We start from the raw sequence: 16,682 nt of genomic DNA, 5'->3' as shown, positions 1-16,682 counted from the left end.
TCAGGTCGTTCCACGAAGTTTCACTTTGAAGGAGCCGCGCTATTTAAATAGTTTTTTTCTAAGACGCATCGCTCCATACGTAAGTAGTAAGTTACCAGGTTTACCGACCGTCGGCTAGCGTCTCACTTTAGAACGACAAAAGACCGCCACGCAATTTTTTCGTTTCTAGATTTTGCCGTATTCCCGATCAGCTGGCAACATAGATTTTTTCTTATTCGAAACACTTACAAGGTTGAAATAATTAAAAAGTAATGAACAAAATTAAGTGAAATAATAATGAGAAGACTAAATGGGTCGGAGTACTGAAAATCGTTTTCTTAACGTACATTCTGTTGATTACGTAGAAGCTAATTTTGCTGAGACTGGGCTATCATGCCTATAAACACGTATAAAAACAGATCTCTCCTAACCTAATTAACAACCGCACGAGTATTCGTCAGAACGCTCAATGGGATAATCACCTGGTAGCAATAAACTTAGGTTCTTCTTGATAAAGTAATTATCGATGAATATTTGCACTTCATTTTATTGTCCAAATTGTGTAGACTTTTATTTTTCTTAGAATCTCTGCAAATACAGATTTTAAGCACTTTAAGAAAATCTGGCTAGAACACTTTAATGCATACTATGCAATAAGAAATTTTCCAAACACCAAAAATTCTATTGTGGTCCTACAGTGGGGTGCCAAAGCATTTTTTGGTGTTCCAGTGCCAACGGCTCTCAAATCTGCTCGACGAATGTCACCGTCCTACTAGCGCCTAGGTTCTCGATGAGGTCTGATGCTTCATATTTGCGACGAGTTCTGTCGAAGGTCTCGCGCGCACATATATATATATATATATGCACTTTTTATAAGTGACTCATAAATTGCTGGCTTGTCCGAATTTTTTGTAAAGCTTCCGATACAGCCGAAAGTAATGAACTTCCTGTCTACGTCAAATACAAAAGACAAGATCCGAAAAATCTTTTCCGAAAAAAAAGGTTAACGGATTCGACCGAGATTATAGAAGCGATTTCAAATTGCGCCAAGGGTTGCTTAAAAAGACTTTGCACTGTAGAAGTATATGAAACACTTGAAGTGGACAATCCTGACGCATCCATATTTTTAGCGAGAATATCCCCTTTAGGTGGATGCAATGTGAAGCTGAACCTCAATGTCTTTAAACATCACTTCCGGTATACGTGTTATTTCCTGCAATCTTAGTGATGATCTATTGCTTTTTAGCAATCTCTGTCGATTTCTCTGGCCGTGGATTCGTAGATGTACAATCATCCACATCAACAGGAAAAGTTAATGGTTCTAATTCTAGTTAATGGTTAATGGCTAATTATTTTTGCCTAGACAGATAGTTAAGTAATACAAATAATTCGATAGCTTTGAAATTAGTGGACAAACATTTACAACTACAACGCGAAAAAACAACACAATCAATCAACTATGTGGCCCGCTTTGTAAGTAGATTGGCATAGTAAGTTTCTTCCAATAAATTTAAATTCATTTGGAACTGGCGTAGCTAAAAAAATGTAAAGTTGGAAGTTCGAAGTTTACTATACTTATTACTATTAATCTGAATGAAACGTTCTTCAATTGATTGTTGTCAAATAATTAGCAATTTATTGTATTCAAGCTAAGAAAACGTTGAACTTGCATTTCTTATCATTGAGTTAAATATATACAAAGAAAATATAATGCACAAAAATAGCTTTGCGGCTTCGCAGGCGAGCTTCACCTATATCTATATTGTGAACTACGGTTGAAAAACAGTATATATAAATACAAAAGCGGAGTTTTTAGATCTCACATTTACAGGCATCATTTATATTATTCATTCACTTCAATAAAATTATGTAATGATCGTCACGGACGCCGGTTAAATAAAGTATTGAAAAGCCGGTTTGAAAAGGTGCAGCAGAGTCACTTACCAGAGTCCACGATCAGACAGAAGCTTTTCTTTGATCATTCTCACTGACGTATTCGCTTTTCTAGCCACTGACTTCAACGAACGTTGAAATGATGAAGTTGAAAGTGTAAGCCCTTTTATAGCTACTCTCAAATAAATATCTCTAGAATAAAACACCAGACATCCAGCTTGTAAAGTATATTCTCTGCAGATAATGCGATAAGACCATGAAGAAATAGTTGTGAGGCAGCGGGCACCTTTTTAAAACACTCAACTTCAAAACGTTTAATTTCCACGCGGCGCGTACGTGGGCTTCGTCAGCTGGCGCACCCTTCCACGCTCTACTGTGCTATGGCGAACACGATTTAAACTATATTCGTGAAGCGAAGTAATTCAACCTGGACTATTTTTCCCCAAATCCAATATGGAGCATCATTTTTTTTTTTTATCTATAAACAAAAAAGTTATTATTTAACTTTAAAAGCAAGTTTCAGGATGCGAATCATTACAAAATACATTGAAAAGAAGGAAGATTTATTCTAACTAATTTTTGTTTCCGTCGTTGCCAGTTGATACATTACGATTATCGAATAAGACAAAAACTTTGTCAACTTGCAAAATTATATATATATACGTAAAAATAAATAAGTATCCTTCTCATGTGTTCCATTAAAAAAATTATTATACTGTTAGCGTGATCCAGAATGAAATTTTGTAATCGATGTGCTGCTTGCTCTTTTTTTATTGAAGACACTACGAATAATACAACGCTGATACTAAAAATAACGATAGTAAAGAAACATACAATTGAACTTTCGAAGTCCCGTTTTATTTGAGCACACCCTTTCGAATAGTTTACTCCGTATCCAATTAGTTGTCAGTGTAAGTAACATAACCTGTATAGTAAATTTTCTTTAAAACTATTTGTTAAAAAGTGAGCATTTCTCTATAGCCTTGTAGATCGTCTACGTATTGACTACCAGCGTACATCGAATTGGTTGGATTATTACTCATTGTGATGTCCAGGTCCTTCACCTAATATTTAATCATAGCTATCATATAGGATATGTAAACGGTGGCACTTCAATTTGCAAGTGTGACCTTTTTCACCTGATACATTCGAATTTCGATCAAGTCAGAGGAAAGGTTTCACCAATGTATTGTATAGAACGACTGCCCTCTGACGAAAACTAAGTAATTTTTCAGCAACAATCCTGTCACTGCGGTTACTGCATTGTTACTTTGTGCTGCCGACATCGTATATTGAGTGACGGTCCCATTCTATGTACCGCACTGATTTATAAGACAATCAGTTTCTTTCTATCTAGAAAAGGCTGATATCCCTCTGATATTTCTGAGGACAAGTTTTGAATATCTTTCACAGTAGGGCTTGTATTATGATAATATAGACGCTAGTGTAACGTAACTATACAAACAGTTGAAATGAGGAAATCTAGTCAGCTCCAAACCGTAGCTGGGCCTTGAGTCCGAAAACTCACGGTTGTAAATCCGGCGAGAGAAGTATTATGCTTCTTGTGGTAAACTATAGCAACATATGAAAGCAACCTGCATATCAAGCTCAGCTGGTATCTGAGCCGTTCAGCCATTAGCAGTAGACAATAGCAACCCGCATGCATCGTGCCTCCAAGCATAAGTTGTCATGGAGATAGCCGACAAGCAGAGCAGAGGGGCCTCACTTGCCAAGCAAAGCAAGCGACACTGAGGAACCCTTAACCTATTTAGTTGCAAAAGTAAACTTTCAGATTACTTGTGCTAAGTAAGTGACTATAAGTTAAATTGTCATCTCATACTCGCACGTACCCGGGACGCATCAAGGAACTATAGAGTTTGGGGTGCAAAGGGTCGTGTTTCGGTGTGCGGTCTGCATGTCGGAGTATCGACCCTAAGCTGAACATCATGGTCAAACCCGTTCATGGCCGTGCAAAGCCAGTATACCACGCTACGATTCTGAAAAGGTAATTGAGGCGGATCAGACTTTTCTGATAAAGAGATGCACAGAAACCATACTTGCCTGAAAAATTCCGAAAAAAGGTGTATGACCCTAAACCTTCAGCTGAACAACGGTTCCTTATTGTACTGTTCAAGTGCGCTAATTTCGTCAGCATCGTCGTTTATTAAAAGGAAATCGTTATAAAAATATAGTACAACACACGATGGCAGCAACTGGAGTACAGATCGGTAGCTTGTGGGATCATGCAGTCAATATTTATCGACAAAAGCAGAAGGAGAAGGAGAAACAGTGCATTGAAAGTACTATGTTTTTTGTCGGTAGTCGTCAGGCTGGAAAGACATCGATTATCTACAAGTTCCTCGAACGAACAGATCATCCTAAACCGTCCGTGGCACTCGAATACTTCTTTGGAAGGCGATCGTTGTTTGGTTCGAGTTCCGATGTGTGCCACATCTTCGAGCTTGCGGGTGGCGCTTCCTTCAAAAAGATGGTGGCAATACCTATAACGCCGCAAAATCTGATGTCACTAGTTGTCATACTCGTGCTCGACCTTTCGGTTCCTGACGAGCTTTTCATAACAATGGATACTCTTCTGACGGCGATCAGAGAACGAATCAAGGATGTGATCGGTCAGAGTGAACAGACGATACCAGGACTTGCGACATCCGTCGATTCCGCAGCCCGTGCACGAATAGGCGAAAACCATCAAGACAGATATATAATGGATATCTTTCCCGTTCCGTTGCTAATACTTGGCACAAAGTACGATATGTTTCGAGATTTTGAACCTGAACATAAGAAGATCGTCTGTCGCTGCCTGCGGTTTCTTGCCCATGCTCATGGCGCGTCACTACAGTTTGTCAGTCAACAAACCCCAGATGTGCTTTCTTCACGAGTGCAGGCCGTTCTGAAAAAAAGGGAAATTGCGAGAGAAAAGCCCAACGTCGATTACAATACAGCCCTAAACATTGCAATCGCAGAGGATTCGTTCGAACACATAGGAATATTCGATGTCACCAATCGGGCGTCCCTTGAGATAGCCAAAAAAGCGTGTCGAGAACTCATGAGGAAGACCTTCGGTGAGAAAGATATCGATATCCACCCAGAAGATTCTGGCCGGGATGCTAACTTTAAAGAGTATGACATCGACATTGTGCTCGCGCAGAAACTTAGGGAACTCGAGCTTGAGGATAGCTCGCAGAATCTACTGAATATGGATATAACTGACCTTTAAATCAGACAAACATGCAATTACCGGCAACAAACAGAGTTCAATAACACTATAATAATCAAGGTTACTTAAATGAGAACAGAACAATTTTGACATTAGGTTTATACCATTATAGTGTTCGCGCTGAAATGATCCATATAATTATTTGGTGACTTTTTTTGCAAAGCTAATGACCGAAATGACGAAAATGTATGTTTGTAGCGGCACTTTTAGGTTCAAGAAAAATGGCATAAACCCTTATTCGAGTTTAACGAGGTCGACGAAAGTGTGTTAAAGCAAACGCTAATTGCAATGGCCTCTAAATAGACACTTTTGCGCGGATCGCCTACAAGCGCCGCTGTACGACTTGGACTGATTTCATGGCATTTCCTGCGTGTGAACATTCGGTGTACAGTTGTGTTCGGAATAAGAAGCGATCCAAGGAATTCCTATGGGAAAATATAGTTTTAGCGTAGAATATAGCAATGAGAAGCAGGCTGAACTGCATAGATGGCACGAGCTGATTTGCAATGGGTATTTCCTATACAAAGAGGAACATTGTCAGAGATAGCGGTATTGAAAACCGGGGCGGCAGTACTACTGTGTGTTGATTCTCAAGATTCACGACTACACGACTTTCCTTTTTGTCTGTTCAAAGAACGCGAAAGCTAGCAGTATTTATAAGGGTTGTATGTTTTCCACGGATCTACCTATTAAACAGATCTTAGCAAACGTAAATTCTAATCGGCTAAATCCCTAGTTTGTGACTCGCAAAGCTAGAAAAATGGGTCTAAAGGATGTCGATATAATACAAAGAACTATTTGATTGCTGAAAAGACAACGATAGGAAGAATTTACGGGTATATTTGCTGATCCAACATTATTATAGTGCGCCTCATTATTTTGTTTCATAAGCTTAAGTTACGTTATACTATATGCTACTAGAAGTAGGTAAACGAATAAGTTTAAGGCGCAATTTGTGAACAATCAGTAGCTTGTAAAAACGTGAGCTTGAAAACTAAGATAGAGTAACACCTATGATAGTGGAACTTATGACTTATAAGCGTAGAAATCTATATCTTGAATAGGACATTGAGCGCCCTGGAGTTCTACATGTTGTCGCATTGTGTTTAGTAACCCAGATAAAAACGGTGCGCGTGGACACTGCGTTGTAGACCCATTGTTTGTGCAAATGGCAAAATAAATATGATAAAATTATTTTGTCCTGATTCGTAATATGAAAAATAATGGTAGCAATATTAGTTTATCTTTGAATTGCAAATTTATGACACAGACCGAAGTTTCGATCTGTATCTTGTGCCTATTCATTCCACTTTTCGTTGACCATCCGAATAACAGTAATCTAAAAGCGATAACTGCCGCCAGTGTTGTCTAGGTCTGTTCTACAGTATAAGTTATGCAAGGAGCAATAGTCGAAATCTATTGGGCTGATTACTCACCGTGCGTCTGTGCCCTCTGAAGTTATACTTTCATTTTCTTGGCTCGACGCTACAGGCAGAACTAATCGAATTAACGTACATTGTATGCGCTAGTTGACATACGTCGTAGAGCAGTAAAATGAAACAAAGCCTCAGGATTCGTTGCCATTGGACGCTCCCGGTGTTCGGTGACCAGAAATTCGTGCCCTTTATCTGGTCTACACTTAGTAAATGGTTTGCCAAAGTGCACGAATCTTACATTTTTGTCACAGTAGAATGGATACCAATAAAATCATTAATTACACAGCATCATTGTACAGAATATATGTACACCGTGCGCAATTAATAATCCACGACGTTTTTATCTGGATTTACTTCAACGATAACTATAACAGCAATCTGTACAAGCATACAACAAAGAGTATAAAGGAGTACAGAGTAAATGCACCTGTTAATGGAAGTTCCGAAAAAGCCCCATTGCAGCAAAGGCTTTTAAGCACTGCTGAATGACCACCCTCTATATATGTGTGTATATATACTGTGAAGCAAACATATATCTCTATATTGTATGACAGGCGAGTTCTGCCCAATTCCGCATACTGCCTAAATTTATCTCCAGAGAGTACGTTCAGCCGTAAATGTTTCTATAGTCTTTCTATTGGATTCGTGCAGTTGCTGCTACATATATGCCTCTCGTAGGTCCAAGAAAAGCAAACATTTGCAGATTGTTATCTCAGTGAGTGTTATCACATTCAAAGTTGATTTTTGATATTAAATCGGTCCTGCCACGGTTATTAACGGTTAAGTTAGATATTTATCAATGTTATTTTTGCATGTAACAGTACTAGGGAGTTGTGCTACTCCAAGAAAACTAAGATCAAGTAGATTGTTCCGGACGTAACTTTTTTTCAGAGAAGTGAAACAACCAATCAATGGAAATGTTTTATTACGGTTTTATGCTCTTGCTGCGATTGCATATAAAAAGCCATGCGTTCTCGTCTATAGAAAAAGGCTAAATGAAAAAGAAACCTGTTAAAATGGTGAACGACAGGTATTGAACCCAATCATACAACAATCTAAATGGACATACTCGACGCATGTTTCGGCTCGTTTTCATCCAATTCTTTTATGCGTAAGTGTAATGTCGCACTAGTTAGCATCCTAATAGCAAGCTTAATGGAACTGTGACGAAAGGCTCGCTTTTAAGATTAAAAAGGAAGAACTACTGACTATTATTTTTAATAAGGGCATCATAAAGTGGGTTTTACCTAGGGCCTCTAGAAAGATCGGTCAATGGAACTGCGTTTGCTTTATGACAGCCATTATTAAATGGTAATAATGGTTAAACAATCTCATCGGTAAAGACCATTAGGTTACTGTTGCTTATAGTCAAGGTTAGTACTGTTTATATAGCTATAGTACAAGTATAGAATATGAGGTGCATTTGATCAAGTTACTTGCTACAAGCAAACCTTTTCATCAGTCGAACGTTTTCAGCTAATTAACTTCTATTGATGCGCTATATACACACATATAGTATGATTTCTGATAATTTTATGCGCACACCGAGTTTTTTGTCTCGCTTTATTTCAAATAGCAGTTCAGAAACGCATTGTTAAAAAAAAAAACGCACAGCTTTATCTGCAGCAGAATCTGATGGCGTTTATATGTTGGGATGCAAGCATCGCATAAGACTAACATGGTAGAGCCGACATGTCCCTTATACTCAACAAAAATGTTCGGTGTTTTTACAAAATAATTGATTAATGTAGTAATCATGTTCTATCTGTTAATATTATTTATACTGAACAAGTACAGGATAACAAGAGTATAAGTAAAGTTACTTTACAAAGAGTCCGCCTTTCCATGCAGATTGGTCTGTTGATTCGATCTCGTAGAATGGCCCACGTAGAAAGCCCGCAAGTACCTGATCCTCATTTGGCCGGTATAGTTTTAAGCTGCACGTTAGATTTCGATGATGATTGAATATTTATTGCAAAAGAAGTTATTGCTAACTTTCGGCAATTCGACTCAGATTGGTTGGGTGATTGGTTTGGCAATCGTACAATTGGATAGTCGTTTTCTTCAAATCTACAAAATGAACCCAAGATTATTTTTTACATTAAAAAAAATATTTATGTGCCACATTTCTGCGATTCACCGAAGTCACAAGGCTGAGAGTACGTCAATGTGGAAATTAAAAAAATAATTGCAATGCGCGAATAAGGCAAGTGCAATAAATTGTTAAGGTTATAGGAACGTGTCAACGGAAGACTAAAGCTATACATTGTATGAACAATGTAACAGAATGGAGAAAATCCGCATCCGAGCAGGGATTTGAATTAAAAATGGCCTTAAAAACAAAATGTGTTTATATTTATACTGGCAGTTTGAAAACAAAAATCAATAATTTCTACTGCAGCAGGACGGTATGGCGAGGTAACAAATTGACTGCGACTCCCCGTCGCGTCCCGAAAGGGACAATTAAGGTAAAAGGAGCAAGGAGGTTTTCGAAATATTTCAGTAATGCTTTTTTGTAAGGGGAGACAACAGAATTAGTATCGCCACTCGAATAAAACTGAGGACTAAATAACCGGAGTGGAATCGTCGGGTTACTGTCGTGAAGTCAGTGACACGAGGAAACCGGATAATTGTAACCAAATCCTACATTGGGCGTCCCGTCGATCGAGTTCGTTGTTTTTACGAGAGGTTAATGAAATACCCGCAATGAATCTAAGATGCTGTTGAAGCATTTTAGTGGGAGAACGAGGTAAGGTGGATCAAGATAATTACAGAAACACAATTATTGATATGCATCTTAACCCTAGTTTGCGCTAGACCGAATGGGACATCAAGTTACATTAGATTAATCTCTGAGGCCCACTGCTCATTTTCGAGTTTCTCCCGAATCTTTGTGCTCTAAAATAAAAAACTCACTCAGAACCAACACAAAAACGTTAAAGCCCATTCTGATAATGCTATAAATCTAGTGTTACTAAATCTTGCAATCTTTCTTATGGTAAGGCGAATTTCGCCACGATAGCGAGGCCAACATAGGCAATAATATGCCGGCAAATTATAGGTAATAAATTTGTTTGATTCTCTAAGATTTAATAACGATATAATAGATAATGACAACTCTCTATTTTCAGCTTACCCCACTGAAATATATGCATTTTTTTAGATCTCCTTTATTTTTTAATTATGGTTATTAAAAATCTCAGGTATTTAATTAATGTAAAATACAGTTGCGGCATGATTGTGTTAAACAACCAGAACATCTAAAATTGTTATCAAATTAGTAGCGATCACAGGTGGTTTGCACTAGAATATACCCGTTAAGGTCACAAGCGGTAATGGCTTTATCACTAATTTTGTCTTAATGAAGTCCTGATATCAAGTGTAAGAATTTCCTGCAGTCTCGAATGTCAGTTTATGCATGTAGGGGAACCTATTTAATGTTGCTTCTTATTAAGGGAGTATTCGCGTATTGGCATCTAGGTGATTTCGACCTTTTCGGTACAAAGCTCTTCATGTCTCCATATTTCCATTTGTTTTCCCTCAGTTTGTCATCTTTGCTTTCCTCTGTTTCACCTTTCGTCCTAAATTAAAAAAAAAAGCTGGTTCAGCTGTATTCCAGCTGCTTCGTTCATATTTCACGCCACGTCCTGCTCAACCTGATTTGTCCTACCAGTTTACAAGCGCTACGTATGAGCGCCATCCATCGTTGAACTTGTATCTATGACCTTTTTTACTACCCTGGTCAATCACCACGGGTCTAATCATCGTTTTTTTTTTACAAGACTGCCTCACTTCATACAAGTTACGTATCATCGGCTGAACGTTTCGGTTTCATGTGCCCATTTACCAAACATATATGGGAGCTATCACCAAAACACAAGTTACTGGCACCGCTTTAGGATACACTTTATAGGAAAGGAGCGCTGAGGTAAAACTTGAATTAAAATTAAGTTTGAGACATAGACATTTCAAAGTGAAGTTTTACGTTACTGCTTTGAAGAAAGTAATAAGATCCTTCGAAAAGAAATTTCATTTCGACGGAAAATAACCAACTTTATGGCCGACGATACGTGCCTGGATACATATAGGTTTACGCATAAATTCATTCGATCTCATATACCAGTCTCACCGGCGTAAAAAACACTACTTTGTTGACTCTTTTCGCTACACAACGTCATTATATTTACACACTCGCACACATAGTTATTACATCAGGGGCGCGGTTGCGGCCGCAACGGCGGCTGCGCGTCGTCTGCTATCATTGTACAACTCTTAGTATACACTTTGATATAATTACATATTATGCAGGCATAGGAGGGATACAATTTATTCAATTCCGCCAATGCACAGGCAACTTCCAAACAAACACTACAGGATCGTTTACCTATAGCTGTTTATTTAGTGTCGACCCTTCCGGTTGTTTCTCTCTATGGATAACGTTACCATCTCGTTCGCATTGTAATGCGCTGTCATTTTACGTTTACTTTATATATCACACAAAAGCAAAATTAGGATCAATGATTTTCAGTGCGTACCGCATGCCTCTACCTGCGTTTTCTATCTAAGTTATTTCAATTAGTTGTGCCGTTGTTGACAGGACAAAAACGTGTCGAAACCGTTTTTAACAGGAAAAGAATAAAAACATATGATACAAACAGTCATCTTCATAATATTATGAAAAGAAAAACTAACTCAACAAAACAGCAGAAGCGTTCTGTAAAATCTCTCGCTTCTAAAATTGCACACGCTTTGTCACTCGAGTCCCGAGGTCGCGTTCTAGTTGACTGAAAGAAGCGCTCCCCTCAAGGTTACCTCCAGAGGGCAGCATAACCCCCTTTTAGACTGGCAGGCAAAGGTCCGCCTGCTGTAAACAGCTGGAGCCCTGTGGGATCGTAACAGTGTGTGTAGACAGCGGGATTGAAGTCGTCAATAAAATTTTGGTCTGTTGGTGTCATCCAGCCGGGACTACACTGAAGATAAGATTTATTCCTTAACGAAACTGGTTCGATGGTGGCGTTCACAAAGGGCGCGTCTACTTCGATATACCGCTGAGTTCGCATGTCAACAAACAGCACATTACTCTGTCCAGTACCAATTGTTAGCAAATGATCCCTGAACGACACAGATCTAACTCCACAGTTGTTCTTTATAGCGTGAATACTTCTGATGGGATTGAGATTCCCACTGTCTAGTAGGGTGACATGTGATTTGGATCCTATCGCCGTCACGCGCATACGGTCATGAGATGCGATGCAGACATTTTCGGTCTCATTTTCAAGGATGTGCTCGTGCGTCAGTTTGAACGTTGGCGTATCCCACACCTGTACACGAGCCGTTAGGGACAATGACAGGAGTGCATCATGCTGATGGTCTACAGCCAAAGCACGAACCTTGTTACCATGCGAGGACACACAAGTCTTTGCGTTCATATGAAAGTACATCGGTAGCGTCTCATTCCGAAGGCCCCTGACATAGCCCCTATCAATATATTCTTTCCGGCGTGATCCATGCGCTTGCCATAAAGCGATACGGGTGTCTCGACCGCCTGAAACGTAGTGTTCGTCATCGAGCCATTTTACGTCGAATATCCAATCCTCATGCGTGGATTCGCCGACACACATCGGCTGTAATGACGGCAGCTCAAAGACGGCTGTATCGTTCGGATTACTCGCACCCGTCGCTAGCCGAGTCCTGCTTGGGTTCACTGCAATTCCATGAATCCCGCAGAGATCGTCGAGTGGTGGGTTAGTTGCTGCGGTACTTTTGAGATTTTCTAATTCGAGTAACTTTTTCATTTTCGTGTCAAGGATCATCAGACGATTACACTTTGTGCCGAACACAACGAGACGGGCGTTGAGCCATTCTGAACAGAAGATTTTATCCAGTGGCTCGACTGGAAATGTTTTCTCTCTAAGCTCTTTTGTACGTAGCAAACGAAATAGTCCGAACAATGAGTCCTGACGAACCCTTTCACCAAATCCTGCCTCTCGATAATCTAAATACCGAGGCAAGAATCTGCTGTATTTGGTTTTTCGCGGTCGGCGTTTCGCAACAGGATCGATGTCGGACATTTTCCACCGCATCTTTGGGCATTCATAACGCTGGCGGCCTTCAGTAAAACTGAAGTCTTCGGCTTCCCATCCGCAATCCTCTTCCGAATCTTCAATATCTTCGTCTAGGCGAAAAAAAGGACGCACGGATGCCATCATGTCTAACAAGTGAGAACAGAAAAGAACAAGGCAAAAGTTTAAGCTCAAGTAAATTCAGGTGCTAACAACATCAGGATTTTTAATAAAAACGGATGGGTTTAGCTACATCTTATATTTAGTACGGAAATTGCGCTACTTTGCCATACTGGTTTTAGCGAAGCCTATAGATACGAAAAAAAAAACGCATAGATAGTTACGAAACCTACTATCCGATAAACCTTCGCAAAACTCATTCGACATTTAGCTTGCTCGAGCGTCGCGTAGAATAATTTTTTTGTTGTACCTGAACATAAATCGACTGGTTGTACTAACCACGATACACTTCCGAAAAACGCGAAGCGCCAGATATGGCGATGGTAATCAAATAGCACGATATCACGGTATGTGTATCAGTCACTCGCATTGCTCCATTGGCCTACGGCATAGCCGATCATTTCCAAAACAACATATTAACCTAATAGACGTTCTAGTATCACCGATCATTCCTAACGATCAGATTCAGCTGTAGTTACGTAGTCCGTAGTATAATAGAAAGTAGATGATAATAAGGAAAAGGAAGGACTCGGTGTGCTTCCGATACTGAACAATCAATCTAGAAGATTAACTAACCGTATTTTTCTAAATCCTTTTAACGGTGAAACAGTGCAAAAAAGCACATCTAATGAACACAGTTTTTCATCTTAAACAGATTAGTATTAAGAATATCCCACACTGCATCTACTAGTACGACATGATAGTTTTGAGTGTAACCTATGAGGACTTGTAAGCAATCTAGTGCAAATCGTTTAAAATGCCCAATATTTCAAATATCTACACGTCCAAGGTCTCAAACCAAAATGGATAACTCATTAATCGTGATTTAAGAAGTATAATGTCTCAACAAACAAGAAGGGAGAGATGTTGAAATAGGGAATCACCAAGAGGGTCTATTAGAGCCTTAGACATGCTTAGGGGCTGTGTGTCTCATTAAAGAACAAAGAGCAGTAGGATTTAGGCCACTAACTACGCAGCAATGAACCGGAACAAGCCATCATCCAACAGCTATATTTATTACACACATAAATACCTTCTGAATGTTCCATTTCAACAACAAAGCTCGCACAGGACTAATGGCTACTCTATAGCAACGGAAGCTATTTCAAGCCGAAAAAAACATTAGCAACACTAGTTATTAGTTATTTCGATACACTCACTAACATGGGATAAATTTTTAAAGGTACTTTAAACATTCTTCGAAATGGAAATTTTGGAAATCTTACGCGGACACGTAACCTTCCGCACTCAAATGTTCTTTCCTGACTACGGAGTACAAGTGAATTTCTATTGTTCGACTGACTAAACCAATTACGCTATACGCAAACTCATTTGCAGCCTCCGTTTAACGGAGAACATGTCACAACTCTCTCCGAAAAAGACTTACGAGCACGCCGAAGAGCAGCCCTAGTTGAGTACAGTCGAGATACTGGAACAAGAGAAACCGGGAGCGGGCGCTTATTTTTATCTGCTCACCCACACACGCCCACATACGCATGCACCCACGTAGAGAATCAACGTAACCGCGAAGGGGAGCAAAAAGATCACCGGAGCATCAGCATCACCACCATCACCCGTTTGCGATAAGGGCAGATAGCCATTCAGGCAAAAAATGCCATCCGTAGAGATGCCACCACACAGAGAAACCCACAACAGACTCATAAATTCACTCTCACACATCCGAGTTTAGCATTTTGATTATGCTTAAACCAACTAACCTAACGGCAGCTAGCGCGCTAACGGTAGCAGTAAAATTAGCAAGAGCAACGTAATCGACGAAATCGCCCATGATTAAAAGGACACGTTATTAAATGAATCAGATAGCCAGCGGTAGAATTTTCCGCTTGCTGCAATCTTTCTGACGCAACAACGGACAAAAGGTATCAAGTGGAGGAAACAGAAATGCCTATACAGGCAAAAGTACCAAAATAGCTTGATACTACCAATCTTTATAATCTTATTATCTTCGGAATTTTGCAATGCGTAATCTCGCTCGTTTTTCCTCTTAAGATGTTATCGATAAGGACCATTGACATGTATTATCACGAATCCCTATTGATCGGCTTACTCCGATACGATAACGTAATTCAACATTGCTCAATTTTTCTGTAACCAAGACTCTTGGATAATAATACTACCCTTCGAAAAGTTAACACCGAATCAATCACACGTTATTGAACATCCCGAGACTGGAAAGTGAGCATGGTATTTACACTGGTTAAAAAGTAGCTCCTGCATGACATAATGGTCCACTACTGGTGATTTAACCGTAATTCTGGGCTTATCGTCTTAAGCATAGTCTCAGCAAGCTAATAAATATTATAAAAAGTCAGTTAGAAATATCAAACCCAAGGCGTTGTAGTTAATTCTCTACACAATTGAATGCACACACCGTCGACGTCGACTCTTTTCAATATTCGGCATTTAAGAGGTAAATAAGATGTAGAAAAAAAGGTATTTTGGTTTTGCGTACAGCTGTTGAATTCGTTGATCCACAGATTTGTTATGGATTTGTCCTTCATAGAGGCTCACCGAAACGCGCCAGTTCAGCTCAATCTCTAATTTGTTTTCATATCCTTTTAGATAGGTTCCATTGTGAAAACGTTGCGATTGTATAGCGATCCCCCTGCGCCGCATGCTAGATACGTTCGTTCCAACTGTATTCTCTACACGCACAGAAAACAGACAAACGGTTTTAACAAAAAGTCATATGAGCGACAATCTAGCGAAATATAGCAAGAGAAATCATACAATATGCAAAACAGCTGAACGATGTTTAGAGATCGTCCCACGGTGATTACTTTTTACGGTAGGCAAACTACTTTTTGCCTACCTAGAGCGGCACATTCGACGAATGATAATTCGGGCAAACGTGACCATTTATCTAGGGTATCATCACTCGATTATTTGAGACAAATTTTATCAGCTCCGAACATCACAGATTCGATAGAAGTGTAACGTAGGCGCTCACGGTCAGCACACATAAAGTCAGTGGCAAGGTCGTTTGGCGCCAATAAATTCGAGTCATTCGTAAGAAACCTGGTCGTCATGTGCAGACATTTCATCCACGAAATTTTGTCTACTGTCAATATTCGTCGCAAAAATGAAGTTCATATCGATCAGCGAAAGCAGAACTAGCAAACGCCTTCGTTGTTTATATGTATGTGTATGAATGATTCCAAACAGCGCACTCGTTGATATCGATGATTAAAAATACATTTCGATTTTTTTATTAGCAGAAATGTTTCCAAATGGGGAAAGGACCTTCGATCATGGAACTAATTATAAACGGGCGCATATACCAGATTTTTACAAAGGCGTTTTCTTATAGAAATCATCCATTTACAGAACAAAGGGAAGTCTCTCTACGTTGAGGATACTAAAGAAGCCCAATTGGGCGGAAGTGATTGGATAGCCTAAATGTGAGCTAATTCTATACTCACGGAATTGATAATTCTCAGTAAAATGTACACTATACATGCTTGCTGACGCACACCACGCACATATATCGTCGCTTCTGTTAATGTAACATTTGCTTTTACCTTCTCAAAATAGAACTATCTGTTCTCCTTCGCACACCTGACCGTCAGGGCGGACCTCGAAACGGAACAAGCATAAAGGATGGCGCAGTTGGATGCACACAATCGCCTATGTGCAGTCAGTGGTGTGCAGTTAGTGTGTCTAAATGCAACAGCCTGCGTATTCTAATAAGGTTTCCCGTTAACGTCAATTTAATAAGAATTAACTATCGCCGTTAATTTTCATGCCATATTATTTCATTGGAACATATGTTACTACATACGAGTTGATAGCTACAAATCAGAAAAATCCTCTACCACTTAAAGGCCTACCGATGATGACGCGAAATGATTATGATCATCAGACTTGCTTTTCGTG

General features: G+C 39.5%; 2 protein-coding genes across 15 annotated transcripts; one reads left to right on the top strand and one right to left on the bottom strand.

Moving 5' to 3' along the window:
- The first annotated feature begins 3,552 nt into the window (after positions 1–3,552).
- Positions 3,553–6,301, top strand: LOC111248908 (cytoplasmic dynein 2 light intermediate chain 1). Its single transcript, XM_022802015.2, has one exon. The coding sequence runs from the start codon at positions 4,076–4,078 to the stop codon at positions 5,105–5,107; it is 1,032 nt and encodes a 343-aa protein (XP_022657750.1). The 5' UTR covers positions 3,553–4,075; the 3' UTR covers positions 5,108–6,301.
- A 3,366-nt stretch (positions 6,302–9,667) lies between these two features.
- DCAF12 (DDB1 and CUL4 associated factor 12-like protein) lies at positions 9,668–16,486 on the bottom strand. 14 transcript variants are annotated; one of them, XM_086987931.1, is made up of 4 exons: positions 15,619–16,115; positions 15,259–15,451; positions 14,173–14,214; positions 9,668–12,754 (listed from the first exon to the last, which is right to left on the bottom strand). In XM_086987931.1, the coding sequence occupies exons 2-4, from the start codon at positions 15,305–15,307 to the stop codon at positions 11,352–11,354; spliced, it is 1,494 nt and encodes a 497-aa protein (XP_086844057.1). In that variant the 5' UTR covers positions 15,308–15,451; positions 15,619–16,115; the 3' UTR covers positions 9,668–11,351. The 14 variants fall into 14 exon arrangements, with proteins under 14 accessions (XP_086844057.1, XP_086844058.1, XP_086844053.1 ...); XM_086987932.1 differs by lacking the exon at positions 14,173–14,214 and adding an exon at positions 13,065–13,167; XM_086987927.1 differs by lacking the exons at positions 14,173–14,214; positions 15,619–16,115 and adding an exon at positions 16,328–16,486 and having other exon boundaries at positions 15,178–15,451.
- Between the last annotated feature and the right edge of the window lie 196 nt (positions 16,487–16,682).

This window comes from Varroa destructor, unplaced genomic scaffold (assembly GCF_002443255.2).
Source record: "Varroa destructor unplaced genomic scaffold, Vdes_3.0 BEIS01000004.1, whole genome shotgun sequence".
NCBI lineage: Eukaryota > Metazoa > Arthropoda > Arachnida > Mesostigmata > Varroidae > Varroa > Varroa destructor.
Note: the sequence above shows the minus strand (reverse complement) of the source record. Positions and strands in the feature narration are given on the sequence as shown.